General features: G+C 36.8%; 1 protein-coding gene across 1 annotated transcript in view; it reads left to right on the top strand.

The window, feature by feature from the left end:
• Positions 1-3,168: 3,168 nt before the first annotated feature.
• Positions 3,169-20,393, top strand: part of TNFRSF19 (TNF receptor superfamily member 19) — a 67,511-nt gene continuing 50,286 nt past the window's right edge. Inside the window, exons 1-3 of the mRNA XM_044668970.1 lie at positions 3,169-3,208; positions 13,176-13,264; positions 15,800-15,910. Coding sequence (XP_044524905.1) covers positions 3,169-3,208; positions 13,176-13,264; positions 15,800-15,910 — 240 coding nt within the window. The remainder of the gene's footprint in view (positions 3,209-13,175; positions 13,265-15,799; positions 15,911-20,393) is intronic.

Raw genomic sequence — 20,393 nt, 5'->3', positions numbered from 1 at the left:
TGTGAAGGTCTGGAGAGGGTTCCTTCTCTGGGAGGTAAAGTGGGAAGAAACTAATCTTAGGGTATTATTACCATAAGTTTATGGGCACAATATAGGTCCCTAGAGTACATGGAATTCACTAAAGGAGTTGCTCTTTGACTCTCTATGAATTACCCTACAAGTACTTCCTGTTTTCATTATTGAATGTAATTGTGTTCCATATTTGATTCCTTGTTAGAGTTTGAAAAGGAAATAAGGATACCTTGAAGCTAGAAATTAGCCAGATACAAATGTTCTCTGAGCTCCAGGGGGCAGAGGCAGACTGATATACTTATTGAAAATTTTCTGAGGCTGAACTCTGGTCCTCCATAGCAGGAAGCTATAGTTCTGAGCTATGGGTTACATATCTGAAATTGCTTAATACACTATAAATGAAGGAGAGGCAGTCAGGGATGGTGGAAAGAGCAATGACTCAAATCAGAGGATTTGAGTACAAATTTCCTTTTTAATACTTGTTTTCTGTGTGACCTTTAAAAATTGCTTCTTAGCCCAGTTTCCTCATCTGTAAAATAAGGGAATTAGACTCTATAGATGGCTTTTCAGGGGTTTATCTCTATCATAAGATGGTGGATTCAGAAGAGAAAGGGACCTCAGAAGCCAAATAATTATGATGGGATGTTCAGAATTCTCACCATTTCCATGCATGGTAGTAGTAAATCAGGATGTCATCTTTGGTCAAGCAGTCAGTGACTCAACAAACATTTAGACAATCAGTATGATTGATATTTACCAGGAACTGTGCTAAACACTGGGGGACGTCCCTATCCTCAAGGAACTCATATTTTATTGGAGGAGACAGCATGCAAACGACTATGTAAAAAACAAGCTATTTACCAAATAAATTGTAAGTAACCTAGAAGGGGAAGGCATTAGAATTAAGGGGAACTAAGAAAAAGCTTCTTGCAAAAGGTAGATTTTCAGGTGAATCTCAAAGCATGCCAGGAAGCAGCGATGAGAAAAGCATACATGCCAGGTATGGGGGCACCTACTATGGGGTCCAGCACTGTTCTGACGAGTGTGTTTCACAAATAAAATAGTAAAGGTATGAATTTTGACTTCAAAAAGCCTAAAATTAAATACTAGCATGCATGAAGCTTTAAGGAGCTAGTGCAAGGGTTTTTAATTGGTACACATGTATTAGACTCCTTTGGGACTCTGGTGAAATCAAAGAATAATATTTTAAATGCATAAAATAAAATACACAGGGCTTCAAAAGAAACTAATTATGTTGAAATATAGTTATCACAGTATTTAAAAAAATCTACCCAGTTCATAAACATCATCTTGAGAACTTCTGATGCTAGTCTTACTGTTGAGGCCAGTCTGACTCTTCATGACCCCATTTGGGGTTTTCTTGGCAAAGATACCAGAATGCTGCCATTTCCTTCCCCAACTCCTTTTGCAAATGAGGAACTGAGTCAAACAGGGCTAAAAAAAGACTTGCCCAGGGTCACACAGCTAGGAAGTATCTGAGATCAGATTTTAATTCAGAAAGATGAGTCTTCCTGATTCTAGGCCCAGTGCTCTAATCTTTGTACCACCCAGATATTAGAATAGATATGCCTTTGGATCATCTCCAAGCACTAGCACAGGGCCATGCATTTATAACAGATGCTCAAAAATATTTTTGGAGTGAACACTGAGGTTCCTGACCCACTGTGACACCCCTCTTTCATGGTACCTATAGGGGTTGCATACTGAGGCTTTCCTCAGCCAGGGATATCCAAATTCAAAACATGAGCTCTGTCTACTAGGATAGCACCCATAAAGTAGTGAGTTCTGAAGCCTGGCAAAGGAAAGTCTGAGGAGTTTTTTGAAAAGTAGCCGAATTAGGGAAAGGGCTGTTTTAATTATACTTAGTTATTTGTGTTTGTATTTTGTCCATATTAAATTATGAGCTTCTCGAGGGCAGAGGTTATTCCTTACCATTTTACCTCCCCCAATGTCTAGTAGTTCTCTGCATACTGTAAGCACTTAATACATATTTGTTGAATTAAATAGGGGAAATGCCAAGAGCAGAAGAGAAGTCTTCTGCCTAGAGACAGCAAGGTGGGAAAAGTGGTAGAGCCCTTACCCTGAGTCAGTGAGACCTGAATTCAAATCTACCCTCAGATACTTCCTACCTGTGTGACTCAGCATATCAAGTAACTTCTGCCTGCCTCAGTTTCTCAACTGGAAAATGGGGTTCTTAATAACTCCCAGGATTATTGTGAGGTTCAAACAAAATATCTGTGACGGGCACAGGGTCTGGTACCTAATAGGTATTTAATAAATGCGTGTTTCCTTCTCACTCACTAAGAACCTGAAACACCTTCCTGCCTTCAGCTGGCCACTCCAGTGCCTCCACAAGGGTCTCAGGAGGGAGGTTATTGCTGACCCTCTCAAACTTTGGCAGGAGGGCACAAGACTCACCTCACCCATGGTTGTCACAGTGGTGAGTTGTTGCTAGGGCTTCCGATGGCAGTCTGTGTGGCTGGAGCAAATCAGGACATCAGCCTAGGTGCTGAGCAGAGATGGAAGTGTAAAACGCTGGGGCGGGGGTGGGGGTTGGGAGGGGGTAGGGTGTCTAGTGAAGCCAGCCCCCTACTGAGAAGGTTTGTCTCTGGAGAGGCCAAGCTGGCTATGAAGGGAAGAAGAGGGCTGGGCCTGCGAAGGAGAGGAGGAGGCAGGAGAGGACAGGAGAGGAGGGCGGGGCTGCTCCGTATATCTGGCTGGAAGGACTTGGGGAGACAGAGGCGGTGGCAGTGGCAGTGGCGGCTGCTGTTGCCCGGGCTACGGTAGTGCGCCATGCGGAGGCAATAGTTTTGAGCAGTAGCTTCCAGAGCCGAGTGCCCAGGACTGGCCACCCTTTCCGTCACCGAACCCCGCTGTCCTCTAGCCTAGAGGAGCTCAACCTGGCGCCGACTGCATGGTGCTTGACTCTGGCGGGCCTCGGAGGGGAAGCAGGGAGCCAGGCAAGTAGGAGAGCGCTCCGGGAGGGGCCTCCAAGGATTGGAGAAGGTGAACCGCCCCAGGATGGGCGCCTCGCTTAAGCTGCTGCCCAGGGGTCTTCTCTCGCCCTCAAGCAACTCTTGGATGCAGGGCCAGAGGAGAGGGGCTGTTCTGTCCGTGAGAGGCGAGCGCTGACCGATGATCGCCTGGGGTGAGAGCGCATCCTGTGCAGCCAAAGGTGTGAGTGTGGCTAGCTGTGGAGAGAGGGTGAGCGCGCGCGCTGGAGAGCAGGGCGCTTTGGGAAGGGAGGAAGGCCAAGGGGATCACTGAGTCTTTCAGCTGTGGGTTCTAACTTTGGCAAGGCAAGTAAGCACCTCGGAGCCAGAGAGAGGAGTGGAAAAACTTTATTTTCTTCTGGAAGGGAAGGTTATTTCGACTCTCTAAAAAGCATAGGCATGTCCCAGGGACCTTGTTGTGTGCTCCAAGATTTAGATAAGAGGTAGAAAAAAGTTGGGAATATTGCCTAGTGTCTGTCTCCAAACGCGTGGCTTCTGTTGTGTTAGTGGTCACCTCGGAAATAACCTCAAATAACCGCACGCTAGAGTTACCTAGATGCTTGTTCCTGTGGGTATTCGGGATTGAGGATTGATGAGCTGCCCTCTGATTTTAGCAGCTGGAAACAGCCTCTCATATTAACAAATTTATTCTCTGCACTCGCAGAAAAGAATTGTAGCGGGGGAGGAAAGTAGAAGGAGCTTTCAAAAACCTCATAAATGTTACATAAACATAGGTTATCCTTTCTGTTGAAGGTTGACATTTATGAAGGGCTTTAATGTAAAAAAAAAAAAAAGCTGTAGAGAGAATTTAACAGATTTGTGATTGCCCTATCTCCTTTTTAAAAGAGAAAAGAAGACTTGATCCAACCTGTAAGTTCTTTTACATTTGCTGTTGGTGTTCTGTGGACAAATATAACATAGAGTTAATTATGACCTTGGTAATAAAAGTTTGGATGAGTTGAAATGAGTGAACTGCCTTAATTATAAGGATCTTTTTACCTTGCCTCTTTTTAGCATGTAAGAAATCTTTAATAGAATCACTTTTTTTTGCATGAACAGAAAGTTAATTTTGTAAACAATAACGGCAGACGGGATACAGAATACAGGTTTTTCTTAATTGCAATAATCTATATAAATATATCTATATAATCTATATAAAATTCACACTTATTTAGCACAATGACTGGCACACAGAAGGCACTTAATAAGTGTTTATTGGCTATGTTGTGTTCTTTTTTTTGAAACAGTATTATTTGATTAAGATTCCATTGTGTTAACAGCAACTATTGTTCTTAAAGAGGATATGCATAAACTGAAGAACTTATTTCAATGTGGTTATTTTGTGATAAGATACTGTTTTGCAAAGAGTGAATTATATTGCATTAGTGAAGTATTTCTTCTGCATCTTTTATGGTGTGCAGGTCACTATATATCTTAGGTATTGCCATTGCTACTTTATGTTTCTCAAGTAGGTGAAGTTTCATATGTCACTTACTGACCAATTTTCAGGTGGTGTTTAGATTTGGCAATTGATAGCTACTGCCAAAAGCTGTTGTCCTTCTCTCAACTATTCATCAATAGCTTGGTGCAAAGACCTATGTAAAAAAATAAAATGACATGTATGAGAGGGAGATAGAGAGAGGAAAATAATGAGCATGAATCAGACAGAAGATGAAAATATTTGGTTGCTTAATGTCACAATTCATTGTTGAACTAATTCCAGAAAGGTGTGGGTGGTATGACTTTAATCAGTCATCATTAATACAGAATATGAGACCGTTATAAGGCCATTTGTTGACATTCTTTTCACCTATTTAGCCTTTAAAGTATTTTCAGTGACTTTTAATATGAAATTTGTCTTCTTTTCAAAGTATTTTTTTCTTTGCCTTGAAGGTTAATGTGAAATTATTACTATATGTGCAGTAGTGGTCTGTTACTTATAGCTATTTATGAATGCTTTAATGAATATACCTTATTCACCATTTTGGCACATAATTTAATTGAATTTATCACATTTCCTTTATATAGTAAGTAGTAACTGATTTATTGTTTGTATATTTCTGAATAACCATGAAGTAATGTATTCCTTTCATTAAAAGACAGTTTTACAGAAATTTAAAATTAGTCTTACACTTGAATCTGAACTTTAGAACATAAAAATTTGTCTTTCCTTTTTTAGCTTGATAAGGTCCCTTATATAAGGGAATCGAATTAGGATTGTGGCTTACATTTGGATAAGGCTTAATATCTTTTAAGATTTAGAAAGAAAGAGTCCAATCATTTCATATCACTATGACCTGTAGTTTATAGTGATTGTAGAATTTGTAATAGCCACATTCTGCCCACACTAGATGAATATAATTTATCTCATTTATAATTCTACTTTATGTATAAGCTTACAGCTTGCTGAATAAACTTTTACTCAAAAATGACAAGTTGCATTCATTCACATGAATAGAATCAGAGATGGCTTTCAGGTTAGAATAGAATTTGGCTTTTGATTTTAAAACTTATTTAAAGGAATGAACCTATACCTTCATTAACTGAGAAAAATCACTTTTTAATGTTTGAAAAAACCTAGCTTATTTTAAACCCAATGAACAAATATTTAAAGGAAAACATTCAAAATTGTAGCAAAAAAATCATGTTTTGATTTCACTTAATGCATTTTAAGTAAGTATGCCTTCCTAGAATAAGTGACCTTACCAACTGAGTGAATTGATTGCCTCTCTCCAGCAAGATAATAATAGGATCTTAAACTTAGGGCTGGAAGGAATTCAAAAGGTGATCATTTAGGCAAATTCTTTTTATAGATGGGGAAACTGAGGACTAGAGAGTGGAAATGGCATATCCAGAGTCACACAGGCAGTAAATGGTTCTGATGCTAAATGAAGCACTTTCCTCAGAGCATTGGCCTGCATTATAAAAGCAGGTGAAAAAAAGTTTGCCCATTGACAATTTATCATTAAGTATTTAGAGATTTGAAAATAAACTTCAAAGCTGAACAGAAAAATAAAAAAAAAAAAAACAGGCAATTTGCACAATGTATTTTTTCCATTACAGTTCATTCAAAGCCTGTTAGCTTTCAGAAATGCTGACAATAAAAATTAGGATAATTGACATATTATGCCATGTGACTTTTAAAAGGCATGCCTATGAGTCAACAGTCTTTTAAAAAGATTTTTCTACCTGAGATAAAAATGCACCATGGGGCAGCTGGTAGCTCAGTGGAGTGAGAGTCAGGCCTAGAGACGGGAGGTCCTAGGTTCAAATCCGGCCTCAGACACTTCCCAGCCATGTGACCCTGGGCAAGTCACTTGACCCCCATTGTCCACCCCTAACATTCGTCTGCCTCGGAGCCAATACACAGTATTGACTCCAAGATGGAAGGTAAGGGTTTAAAAAAAAATGCACCAGCACTTATTTGAAACTAAGTGGCATAAACACTCATCAGACTGAGTGAATGTTACACAGGGGCTCCTCAATCAGCTTGTCAAGGTTTTAAAGGAATGGTGAGTATTTAGCCTGGAGAAATGAGAGACTGTAGTGGGTTATGAAAGAAGTTATTGTAATCTCTTTAGGATATGTTTTAAAAGAATAGTTTAGACAGCTATATTTGGAGGATGGTGAAATACAGTTTTCTTCAAAAGAAGGGAAATTCCTTTCTCATTCAAATTTATATTTACTCCAAATTTAGAATGCACAGATCTACAAGGCAGGTTTAGAAATTCTTATGATATTTTAGTGACCATCATCATTGAGCAACATTTTTGAAAACATCAGTGTGTCCTGTAGTGTAAAAATGATACCCACTCATTAACCCATGAAACTCTTTCATCATTTGGGGGGTAGGGTAATAGGGAGGAGGCTCTAGACTCGAAATTGCTGTCCTTTTTTATTCCACCCCACCTCCCAAATGGCATGATTTTTTGGAGCTTGACATTAGGTTTTAACATTTTGAACTTTGGGTGTTTGAAGATATTGCATTTGGCAGCAGAAAATTTTAAAGCTTGTAGAAAATATTTCATGATTGCAAAAAGGAAAATCATTTCCATCTCCAGGCCAACGTCAATATGGGTAACACAGCACACCTCTATAAGAGTTTCTGGGCTGCAAACAGATTTGCCAGACACACAATGCCACAAGGACGTTTTGTAGCTGAATAGAGTGAAATTGAAAGCTAAAATATAAGAGTATAGCCCATAGGAGATGCTGGTGGTTGTAATCCCTCCTGAAGATAGGAGTACCCTATATTTATGATCCATTTTGCATCACTTGACATTTAGTACTGACATTTGTTTTTAATCCATTTATGATTACAGTCTAGGTATTAAAATGTTCAAGCCTGCATTTATAGCACTGGCTTTACCTCAACCCTGGTTTTTATAAATTGTGAGCATGCCAGTTTACATTAAAGTTGATTTTTTAAAAAGTTTCAGGTTATTGCATATTGGAAAAAATGTAAAGGATGAATATGGCTTCATTCTATAAAGTTAATATATGATTATTACATGAAAACGGTTACCTCCAGCATGGGCTGCATCTGGTGGCTAATAAATCAAGTGGTTTTTATTTAAGGGATGGAAAATAAAATAAAATAAGTGACTTGTTCTGAAAAATTATCCAGGCTATTTGAAATACTCTTTTAAGATCCACGTTTTGGGTTCTTGGCAAAATTGTACATAGAAGTCGTTCTTGGAAATAGGGAATCGGAGGAATATGAGGTAAAGTGTGTTAACATTTTTTAAAAAAGGTAAATGTTAAGCTTTAGGACTTTTGCTCTCTTTTGAATACTTGAGCTCTTTACACATGAGTTGGGGATCAGTCATCAAGAAACATGTGTTAAGTTCCTTTACCCTATCATAGGCAGCTAACATGGTATTACAGATATTTGTATATTTAGATAAGGGACTTGGGAGCATACTTTTTAAAAATGCCCTGGGATTTGCCCATTTAGAAGCTGTGGAAATAGGAAATATATGCAATACCATCCACTGATCAAGACGCGTAGCCTGGATACCTTAAGAAATAGGTTGCTAGATGGCACACTGCAGAAAGCAGGAAGATATGAGTTCAAATCCTGCCTTAGACCTATACCAACTCTATAACCCTGGCAAATCACTTAAACTTTCCTGTCTGTCCCATTTTTCTCATTTGTAAGTAGGGGAAATAATGGCCACTACCTCCCAGATGCATTGTGAGGATTGAATGAGATATTTTACAAACTTAAAGTACTATATGAATACTAGTTGTTGTTATGATTACATACTGGCTTGTGTAAGCTAAAAATCTTCTAGTTATTCTCTTTTTGATGTGAGTGATTAGTATAATAGCAGATAGACAAGTACATAGCAGAAGCAACAAAGCATGGTCAGAAGGATCTGCTTCAGGAAAAAAAAAGTTCTTTCCAAGGACCAAGAGTGCTCACCATTGCCTTTGTTCCTCCAACATAAAGTACTGGGAAATCAACAGGGTTTCAAGAAATTAGAGTATGTATGATACCCACCACTCATTGACATTTCCATTCTCATCTGCCCATGCGCCTTGAATACAACTGAATCATTACTATTAAATATCCTCTCTCCCTCATACCAATAATACTTGTTCCTTACAAAGGTCATAATGTGGTTGAGTTGTTCCAGTCTTGTCCAACTCTTTGTGATCCCATTTGGGGTTTTCTTGGCAAAAATACTAGAATGGTTTTCCATTTCCTTCTCTAGCTCCTTTGATAGATGAGGAATCTGAGGCAAAAAGGGTTAAGTGACTTCTTCAAGGTCACAAAGATAGTGTCTGAGCCAGATTTGAATTCAGGAATATGGGTCTTCCTGATTCCAAGACCAGTGTTCTATCCACTTTTCCACCTAGTTGCCCCACTAAGGTTATACTAAAAAAGAAAAAAATAAGTCTAGACCAGTGATGGCAAACCTATGGCACAGGTGGCAAAGATGGCAGGTAGAGTGCTCTCTTTGGACACATGGGACATCCTTCCCCCCGCTCCACCCCAGAGTTCATTATTAGAAAGGCAGAGGGACTTGGGAAGAGCTGCTCCCTTTACCCTCTCCACCACACCTGATGACATTTTTTCACATCACGCACCCCTCTGCCCAGCAGCCCAATGGGAGCTCACAGGGAGGAAGGTGAGCAGCTCACAGGAGGCAGACCTGGAGGGGAGCAGAGAGCTTGGGCCATTCTCCTTCCCCTTTCCACATGTGCCTCTAATCACCTTGCCCTTTGCCAGCAGCCCAATGGGAGCACTTCCTCCCTTCCCTGTCTGGGGTAAGGAGGTGGCTGGTATGGCACTCAGTCTAGGGAAGGGGTGGGGTGGGGGCAGGGCCTGGCACTCCATCTCTAAAAGGTTTATCATCACTACTCTAGACCAATGGTGGGGACATTGTATAGGATGAATTTATACCCCTACACAGATGTACATCTAACCAGCTTCCCAATTACACATAATCATCATCATTCTTAAGCCTAATGACATTCTTTATAACTTCACGTTTGATGATTCATCAGTTGAACATTGAACAATATTAAGAGTTATTTTAATAGTCATTGAGAAAGATGTCTAGAAGTTTAATGACATTTCAGTAATTGAAATGTAATTTTTTGCTTCATTTTAAACTTAATATTATTACTTAAATGCTTGACTTTTTTACCCAGTTTCCCCCATGTTATGAATGCCAAAGAAATTCATATTGCATTTCATTTTATTCCAGGAAACTCAACTTCATACTCATGACACCTCATCAGAGCTGAATTACTTGTAAAATGTCCCTTGACTAGACTATCTTATGAAAAATTAAATTACTCCTGTTACATATGTGCATTTGTTAAAATGCTTCTTTAATAAACTTATACCACCCAAAAAAGAACAGAAAGTACAGGTGAATTTATTTTACTTTTCATATGAAGAAACTGAGGAATAAGGAAGTAGAGTGACCCATTCAAGTTCCCATAGTTAAATGGCAGAACCCTCTTGGTCCCAAGTTCTCAGACTTGAGATCCCATATCCTTTCACCAAAATTCAGTCTTAGAGTCTTAGGTGATCACTTCACTTTTGAGATTCTATTCTGGTTCCTAGTCCCCTGGGAGCAGAAATTATCGGGTTGCCTGTCAAATAGCGCTAATATTAATACCTTACATTTGTAGTGCTCTTTATAATTTTCTGAATATCTTCACATGCATTATCTTTGTTGAACCTCACTATAATATAGTGAATTAGGGATGAAATAAATAGGAATGTCTCCCTACTTTTTAAAGAAGAGGAAGCAAGGCTGCTAGAAGGCTCAGGGTTAAAGAGCCAGTCTTGGAGATAAGAAGTCTTGAGTTCAAATTTGACTTCAGATACTTCCTAAATGTGTGAACCTGAGCAAGTCACTTAAACCCAATTGCCTAGCCCTAGCCCATACCACTCTTCTTCCTTGGAACTGATATTTAATATCTTTTCTAAGACATAAGATAAGGGTTTTAAAATAAAACAAAATAGAGGAAATTCAAGTATATAGATGCTAAATGACTTACTTGCTGCATTGCTGTGTGACCTGGGACAAGTCACTTTACCCTGTTTGCTTTAGTTTCCTCATCCATAAATAAACTGGAAGGAAATGGGTAAACCACTCCAATATCTTTGCCCAGAAGACCTCAAATGGAGATATAGTCAGACACATCAAAAGAACCAAACAACAACAAAAATGATTTACCCAAGATCACATGATAGAGCTAGGAAAAGAATCAGAAAATAAAATGGAGTTTTGCTTTGCTTTTTTTTTTTCTTCCAGTGCTATTACTGGAAAATTTTCTTTGTTGGGAGAAATGCCTGTCCCTTAAAATGTTAGACATGAGACAGCTAGTTTTGGATTCTTTCTTCAACTCTCTATTTTGGTCCAATTTGGCATGTGTTAATGAAATAAGAGAGGATATTTCCTATGAGACCAGCATTTAAAAATTATTCTCTCCTGTTAAAGAAAAATTTCATCTAAAATAAGGCATAATCTTTTTTGGATCATATAATCTATCATTTCTGTGATGGAGGATTATGTGTGTGTGTGTGTTGTTATTCTTATTCGCTTTCAAGAACTAAAAAGCCAAAGCTAAGTTTTTGAATTGGATATCAATGTTCACAACTGTTAATATTTTGGTTTTTTGCTTTTCCCCCATAGATGCTATTTATAAGCTTCTCTCAGAACCCAGTGTAGTGTTCTATACTAAGTGGATGTTTGCTTGATTGACTTTATCAATCCCTTTCTCTCATTTTATGTAGACATTAACAAACTCTGCCCTTTGATATTAGGATCTTTACATGTATGTTTAAAGTTTTTATCCTTAATTTTTTTTTCAAATTTAGAGTGACAAATATTTTTGTTATTAGAAATCCATCACTTACTAACTATCGTTGGTACTTTTTAGCAATGTGAGTTAATGAAAGGAACCCTGGTTAGAGCCAGAGGCCCTGGGTTCAAATTCTGGTTCTGCTACCTTATTTGAATGACTTTGGATAAGTCAATCTCTTTGGACCTCAGGTGCCTCCTCTTTAAAATGAAAAGTTTGATAAATCTCCCCATCCCTTCTATCTCTAAATCCATAATCCTGTTATCCTAACAAAATGTAAATAAGCCTGAAAAGGAGTTTTGAGGCACTGTAAATTTTTTTTCTGTTTTTATAGCCTGTGTGTTCCTAATCTTAAAAGAACTGAATGATTAAATAATTATAGCATTAATGTAAATATATAGATTTTAGTATTGGATATAAAAGCAATGGCCTACTCGTCTCAGTACACATTCACTAAAGGCTTTTTAAGTGAAGCTCTAGATTATCTTAAATTATTTTATCTCCATCTCTGATGAAAAATTAAGAGTTAACTAAATAATTCCCCAGTGGTTTTCCCACTCTGACTTGTGAAAACAGACAGTTTGATTCTGCCTTAGACACTTATGCTGTCTTGTTGATCTACCCCTGGTTAACTAAGCACAGCTCAAAGATTGGCTTTTCTTTATATGCTAGTATAATTTACTTTGTTTGGGAAGGGGGAGAACTAGAGAGAGGATGTTTTGCTTGAGATAGTTGGAAGGAGGCTATGAACTTTGTTCTTTGTTAGAGCACATAAGATCATCTTTTCTGTATCTGTTTTCTAAAACCTCTGTTTCAAAGAAACCCTGGACTTTCTCAACTTACTTTTCAACAATGCAACTAAATAGATGCCTAGGAGTTACCCTTTAAACAATTATTTTTTCTTAAATAGATCTCTTTTTTGTTTGTCACTGGGTAGGTGTGATCTAGTCAACTTGACTGGCTTTACAAAATAATCCTTCAATTTTTCTCTTTAATTTGGTTGGATTTTCTTTTTCTGGATTACTCAGATCAGTACCTCAACTTCAAGTTGCTTATGGAAACAAACCGGTTTACCAAATTAAAAAAAAGCCTTAATGACTTAGTTTCCTTTGTCCCTTAATTTCCACCTCTGTAAAATGAAGGAGCTGGGCTTGGTCACCTCTCAGGAACCTTCCAGCTCTAAATCCAAACATTCGATGATTCTAATTTTCCCCTAATTTTCATTTTACACTTAGTGTGTGTACTTCTGGTGGGCATCAGATTTCACTAATGCCAAATGTACAGATTTACCTCATTGACTGTTTTGTCCAAATGGACAAGTCAAACAAGTTGTTGGACTGTCTTTTTTTCACTGGTGAATTGACTGGTTGTTTGACTCCACTGACTTCATTAACTGATTGTTCTGACATCCTAGAGGCATAGCCTAAGTTCATCCTTGCATGTGGAATGAATTGCCTTTGAAGTCAGGAGTAGCTTTCATTGTCCCTGTTTGATATGTGATTGTCTGCAGCGTGCACTATATTGAACTCAATAGTGATTTCAGAGAGAAAATGGAAAATGAAAGAAGTTAATGCTTATCGAAGTTTTCAAGAAAATTTTGTTGTCAAGCTAAAGCCTTAATTTTTACTCTTATCTTTTCAAAATAAACTTTGGTCATTTGTCTGTGCTGACTTATAAATGATCCTTTTAAAATAATAAATAATAACATATAAATGCATTGTTAAATTTCAAATAGAAAATTCAAAGTAAATGCATTTATCATGTTTAAAAAGTTTAATGCTTTTTCTTTATTCTCTTTTTTTTTTTTTTTGGTTTCAGCTTGGAAATATAGTTCATCAAAAGAAATGGAATCTAGAAGCTCACCAAAAGAATTATTATTCACCATAGTATTTGTACTAGCACATTTGGTAAGTAAATCTATCTCATTCTACTTTTTCATTTGAATATGAGAAAAGAAATGTAATGAATAGACTGGAGTATTTTCTAGAATTGTTTCAGACTCCTTTGTCTTTCCATTTTTTTTAAACTTCCATAGTACAAATGAATGAATCAGAAGTGAACAGAAATGACCAGTCTTGCCTTTGGAAGGCATTGTTTAAATTCTTTTCTTTGAAAAATAGAGGAAATCAAATAATTGGAGCAACAACATTTCTAGCCCCATGACAATGATAAATTATCTTGTGGCTCGTAGAAATGTGCCATACTCAGCACGAGTCAGACCCTTCCTGACTAGAGTATTATTTCCAGTTCCCGACTGCACAGCTTATAAGGTTTGTGGAATACTTGGAAAGGGTTCAAAGGAGAACCATTAAGATGATTAAAAGTGTTGGAAAATAGGCCCTATGAGGGAAGTTAAAAGGAACTGAAATTTATTTCATCTGGAGACATAATAAAGCAAAGCTTAATAATGATCTTTGAATATATGAAGGGTTATTATGCAGAGGATAGTAACTGTTCTCCATGGAGGACAGAGTATGAGGAAAGGGGGTTAAGCTACAGTGAGAAATTCAGGTAGACATATGAAAAATTTGCTGACTATTAAAGCTGTTAAACATAAGCAGTTAAAAAGGGAGGCTATGTGGAATTTTTCTCTCTCAATGTCTTTGAAACACAGCTTTTTCATCTAAGTTAGAGGTCTCTACTGCATGGTGGGCTTAGACAAAATAATAGCTCATCCATCATAAGATCACAGACTGAGAGCTGAAAGGGACCTTGAAGATGATCTTGTCCAACCAGCTTATTTTACAGGTGAGAAAACTGAGGCTGGGAGTGTGACTCGCCCAAGATTATAAATGTTTTAAGTAACAGAACCAAGAGATGAACTCAGGTCAGGACTTCAAACCCTGCCATGCTGCCCTGTCTTTGCCTAAAAGCATTTCTTAAGTGCCTCTTACATGGGCACTATGCCCAACAAGTAGATATGGACAGCCCAGTCTCTTCAGATTTTCATGATTCTGTGTTAAAGGGGAAAATATTTTGAAAAAAAAAAGTCCTTGATATTATTAATTATCATCTGGCTTCTTCAAGGGGGCGGGTAGGAAAGAAATATAAAATAACTATTGACTTTGAGGAGATGTCTGATAAAAAAGAATTCATTTCATAGCCAAGTCCTCTTGTCCTGGTTTTCCCTGAGCCCTTCACATTTGAGTTAAATAATTTTCTATTACACAGACCTAAAGTTGGATGAGCCCTCTTTTGGAAAAGGCGTAGAAACTTCTTTGCCTTTACCAAACATTTCCCCATTTGACTTCCTCTTCCCCAAATGTATTATTTATCTCAATAAATCATTTAGAGAACTCAATAATGATGACAATATAATTTCATACTTACATAATATCTTTCTTTTGAAGAACTCAAATATTTTCAAAAACAATCATTTTCTGCCAACTAGAAAAGGCTGAAAGAGAATAGCAGACAGTGCTGGAGTTGGAGTCAGAAAGCCCCGGACTCTAATTCTATTGCTGACTCTTACTAGTTGTGGGCTCCTGGGCAAGTCACTCAACCTTTCTTCCTTAACCTCAGTTTTGTCACCATTGGAAAGGGCATGTTAATCACCCCTACCTCAAAGAGTGGTTGTGAGGCTTTAAGAGATCATGTGTGTAAAGCACTTTGAAAACACTTCACAAATACCAACTTTTGATCCATTAATTCTCAGATATAATTTCCCGAAGCCAGTACTCAAAATCATTACGGGCAAGTAAATATGGTTCTTTCATGAGTTCTAGGTAAAATGTACACTTTGCACACTTGGCAAGGACTGACTTTCTTCGGGCAAAACTAATAGCAGTCACTTCGAAGCCACTTGGAAATTTCTAATGAGTCATTGCAAAACCCTGTGTAACTGGTCATCCACATTCATTATATTTGCAAATGTATCCTCTTACTTGCAGATCAGAGAATAGACTGCTGTGAACTTGGAAGTTTACAGAGCAGAAGAATGTTGAAACCCCAGAGCAGAAGAATAGCTTTCTCTGCATGCCCATTCCCTTGCTAGACATTTCCTAGGCTCCAGACATTCTCCTTGGGCTGCAGCAATATCCCCTAAGGATGTAATATATCACTTTTCACCCAAATTATCTGTGGGAAGCCAGCAGCTCTGCCCTGGAGCTGAATAAAACTTGGTCCAAGGAGAGAAACTTTTCCTTCCTCTGTATTAAGGGGAAAGAATGGTCCTTCAAGTGCCCCGAAGAATTAGGCTCATTGACTTACTGAGAGCCTATCCTACATTGGCCTCTTTTCAAAAAGTGAAAATGAGCTTTATTTCTTTCTCAATTAGCCTTTCTGGGTGTGACAGTAGTTATGTCAGACAGCCTTATTAGAGCAATACCATGAATATTTTTTTTAACTTCATATTCCAAAGAGCTCAAGGTACTTTAGTGTGATGTCTCTTTGTGGACAATTCACTTTGAACTGTGTGTGTGTGTGTGTGTGTTTTCTTTTAGCCGCACAGAATAATGTCTGAAACAGGAGATTGTAGACAACAAGAATTTAGGGATCGCTCTGGAAACTGTGTCCCCTGCAAACAATGTGGCCCAGGAATGGAGCTGTCTAAGGTACATCTGTTACTTACATGATGGCGTGGGTAGTTCAATGTTTTTACTCTTGGACATCTTTCTTTCCCCAAAATGCTATTTCTTCTGGAAATTTGTGTTAATCTGGTCATTTTTATCTTGCTTCATCATGTTGTTTTAACCAAACACCACATTGATAAGAACACCAATTATTTTTTTCTAGTTTATGTTCATGAGACATACACAAGATTCGAATTTTTGAGGAAGATGTTTTTATATTACATTTTAATCCCAAATTAGGGTCTTCCTATTAAACAGAAGATACAGGAGACTGAAAACTAATGTTTCTGGGTAACATTATTTTGTTGATGTGCTACAAAACACAACCTTTAAAATAAACTCAAAATAAATAAAGATAAATATTGACATGTCTCCCGTGATGTGATTATCTGGTTTTTTTCCTAATGTGAATGTTTTTTATGGTAGTAGAGACAAGAAAAAAGTAATATAGATTCTATTTCCAGTAAGCCACCAGGCTCAACAATACACTACATACAGTAAATGATTATTATGTTAATGAATTGGATTGATTTTCTTCAGTAGTACTTCTCATCCAAACTAGACAGAGATAATTACCTGTTTATTTAAAAAAAGTTAACTGAATTCAACCAAGGTATTTATAGTAGCATTTAAAATTAATATGTTAGTTGTCATTATTCTTTATCAAAATTGAGTCAAAAGCATTTTGTAAATGAGGATGACGGCTTTGAGATGTACTGTTACTTAAGGGAAATGCATATTAGCAAAGAATTTTGGTTTTCTATTCTCTTGGATACATTTTAAGAAAGGTGGAGCCTAGAGTCTCTCTTTGTTGACTCTTTGGGAGACTCACTGTTAGTTGGGGAGCTTTTAAGTCATTGATGGATCTTCTTGAGCTGAAGAAAGCATCAAAGTCTTCTTGTTCAAAAAGGCACAAACAATAAGAGTTTTCCCTTTCTTTAAAGTGACCAGATCTGGCTCCTCCTCAGGGAAGTGCTCTCTCCCCACAGGCTAGGCATTGTTCAAAGACTGGTTTTGTCATTCATAGATTTTTGATCAATGTTCTACAAACCACAGGAAACAAAGAATTATGCATTGAAGTAGTAGTTTCATGGGAGGCAGCTTTTTTGGAATTGGTGTGTTAAATAAGTAGGGTGATTTAAACATCCTGTGTTTTACATTTGGTTTTGAATTCTCTGGTCTTTGAACTCGGTGTGAAACCAAGTAGCATTTCAACAGATAATTTTCAACTTCTATTGTCAAAAATACACGTTCTAATATACATTTTACCACTGTATGTAAAGTGATTTGTATGAAAAGCATAGACTTATGTAGTTTGAAGGGGAAATTTGATCAGGAAGTTGCCTAGTTTTACCAGATAGGAAACGAAGACTTGAGAATCCAATTACTTAAGCTCTTCCTCAGGAAAACATTCCCTCCTTCAAAATCCCTATAATTAAGATGAGGATCAGATTTTCATAAATTCTGGGTAAAAAATACAGAAATCTTTTGTAAAAATATAAAAAACGACCAACATAACCACAAAATGCACAAAATATTTGGGGGTCGTTCTACCAAAGCACACCCAATAACTGTGTAGATTCAATTACAAAATGCTTCCAAAAAAACTAAAGAACTACTTAGGCAGTTAGAAGCCTATTTTGGGCTGTGCCAATAGAATAATAATAGCAATAGTACAAGTTTATTTACAAATTTAATACTATGCCAGTCAAACTTACCATTGGGGTACTTTTTAGAAGTGGATAAAATAACAGAATACATTAGGAGGAACAAAGGACCTAAAATATAAAGGCAGAAAGTAGGAAAAAAAAAAGGTAGAAATGAAGGGGAAATAGCAATCGCAGAACTCCAAACCTCAAATTTAATCATGAAACCCATTTGGTAATGGTTAAAAAAATAAAAATACAAATCAGTGGAACAGGCTAGACAAAGAAGAATCAGAAATAGTTGAATTCGATAATTCAGCACTGGATAAAACTTAAAACATAAATTACCCAAGACAGAACTCCCTATTTAATAACTGCTGGGAAAATTGGAAACTAGTATGGCAGAGTTTAGGTTTAGACCAAAATGTTATACTATATTCCACAATAAGTTCAAAGTGGATACATGGTCTAGATTTTAAAGATTACATCTTTTAAAAATTAGAAGAAAAGTGGATGATATATAATTGTGTTATTTCCTATTTTTCATAAAAAGATTGTTTTTACAAAGTGGTTTTGATGTTGTTTCCCCTCTTCTTCAGGGGCAGAGACTGTCTTTTGCTTTTTCTTTTTACTTTTAGTACCTAGCATAGTGCCTGGCACATAGTATATACATATAATAAATGCTTATTGACTGATTCATGGAGGAGAAAATCTTAACTAAATGGGAAATATAGGCAGCAGCAAAAAATGAAATAGATACTTTTCATTGGAATGGAATGGATAATTGGAAAGGTTTTGCACAAACACAATTAATACACTTAAGACAAGGGAAGTGGTCGATTGACAAATGTCTTTGTGCTGAATATATCTGATAAGAATTTTATATCTATGATATCAGAGACAGTTAACAGAAATAAAACCTAAAAAATTCAAAACTCATCTTGACAATCTGAATTAAATTTATTAGCTTTTGCTTCTGAACATTTCTAGAAAACTCTGGGACAAGGTGACTTTTTTAAGAAACACAATGAGACTTAGAAATCCCAGTTATTTTTCATTAGCTCAAAGTTGTCATATTGAGCAAAATAATCTATTTTGTGAAAATCTAACACTTTTGTGTTTTATTAAATCCTATGCCTATCCATGCTAAATGTTTCCCTTTATTTAAAATTAAATCCATTTAAACAGCAACATAGATGTGTTGTGTAATATTCTATTTAAGGCAGAAGTTGTAAAAAGGGAAATTATTACAAATCCTGTGGGTTTTGTAATGCCCTATTTCTAGACAAAAGTTCTATTTCACTGCCTCGTTATGCTATGACAAAGAAGGGAGCTTGGGTTCTTGAAGGTTGTGCTTGCACAGCACAAGGTCTATTTGATTCTACCATGATGGCTGGGGAAGCTTTGAGTGTGATCCAGGCAACAGATTGTCTCTCTTTGCCATGGACCAAAATAACTAGGTACAGCGAGACTTTTAACCATAGACTGGACACTAGGTGATGAGTTCTTCAGCCATATCAACCTGTAGAAAAAAAGGAAAGAGATGTAGGATATTTAATAACTTTGTTTATGTTTGGAAGCAACAGGAAAAATTGGATGAGGAAGGTTTCGTTTTTCCATGTTTTGTCACAACAGAATGTTGGTTTCATTGGAATGTAAAATGGATATACTATTGGAACATACAATGATAATATTCCACATCATCACATATGTTCCTTAATACTTCATAGAGAAGTATCTCAAGAATCTATGGGTTATATCATCAATGTTAGACTACATGGGCTTCATCATCAATATTAAGCAATAAAAATGTATGTGTCAAGGTTGAAGATCAAAACTTCAGTAATTTATGCATCCATAAATCATTTTTTTTCTGTTTTCTTCCTTCCATTTTTTTGAGTTTTTTTTTTAATTTTAAACCCTTAACTTCTGTGTATTGACTTATAGGTGGAAGAGTGGTAAGGGTAGGCAATGGGGGTCAAGTGACTTGCCCAGGGTCACACAGCTGGGAAGTGACTGAGGCCGGATTTGAAGCTAGGACCTCCCATCTCTAGGCCTGGCTCTCAATCCACTGAGCTAACTAGCTTCCCTCCACACACATTGCTTTCTAAAAGGTTAATTATTTAACTTTCTATCTTTGTTTCTGCTCTCAATAAATTAAAATGGTGTGTGACACTTGCTTCCTGACACTCATCAAAATGCAAAATACAATTTTATTTACTAGTTGGCTATGACCAAGGTAAAAGATTATTCTTAATCATTTTAAGGAAGAGAACTCTTTGCTATAATTAGTGAATTTGTTCATCTTTCTTCTCTGTTCCTCACATAAGATCTTTAACCATTGCATATGACTTTCTTATGAAAGAAAAGTAAAGCATAGGTATTTTTATGAAGGTGGAAACATTTAAAAGATAGGTTCTATTTAATTTGGTTAATTATTACTTTCAGGCTTTATGTATAAAAAGATAAGTCTAATTATTAAAAAAATAAGCCCTATTTGCTTAGCAGTTTTGTAACATCTGCATATCTTTGCTTTGTGACTCTTAAATTTATGATTAAAAATGACTGGATAACATTCTAAAGGAGATTTTTACTTAGAAAACTAAATATGTAGTTAGAAGAGAGGTCTACTTGTTTCCTTTTTATGAATGCAAATAGAGAGAGCTCTTTTAACTTTTCGATTGAAGCTTGAGATTATGGTTAGGTTAAGTGTTTTGAATCTAAAAAGTACAGTAAACAGCAGCATCTTTAAGTAATTTATGGGAAAGTGGAAGTACTGGATCCAATTACTGAAGTCCCACAACTAAAGCTACTTTGAC

This window comes from Gracilinanus agilis, chromosome 3 (genome assembly GCF_016433145.1).
Source record: "Gracilinanus agilis isolate LMUSP501 chromosome 3, AgileGrace, whole genome shotgun sequence".
NCBI classification, from domain to species: Eukaryota; Metazoa; Chordata; class Mammalia; order Didelphimorphia; family Didelphidae; genus Gracilinanus; species Gracilinanus agilis.
The sequence above is the reverse complement of the archived record's forward strand: the minus strand, read 5'-3'. Positions and strand labels throughout refer to the sequence as shown.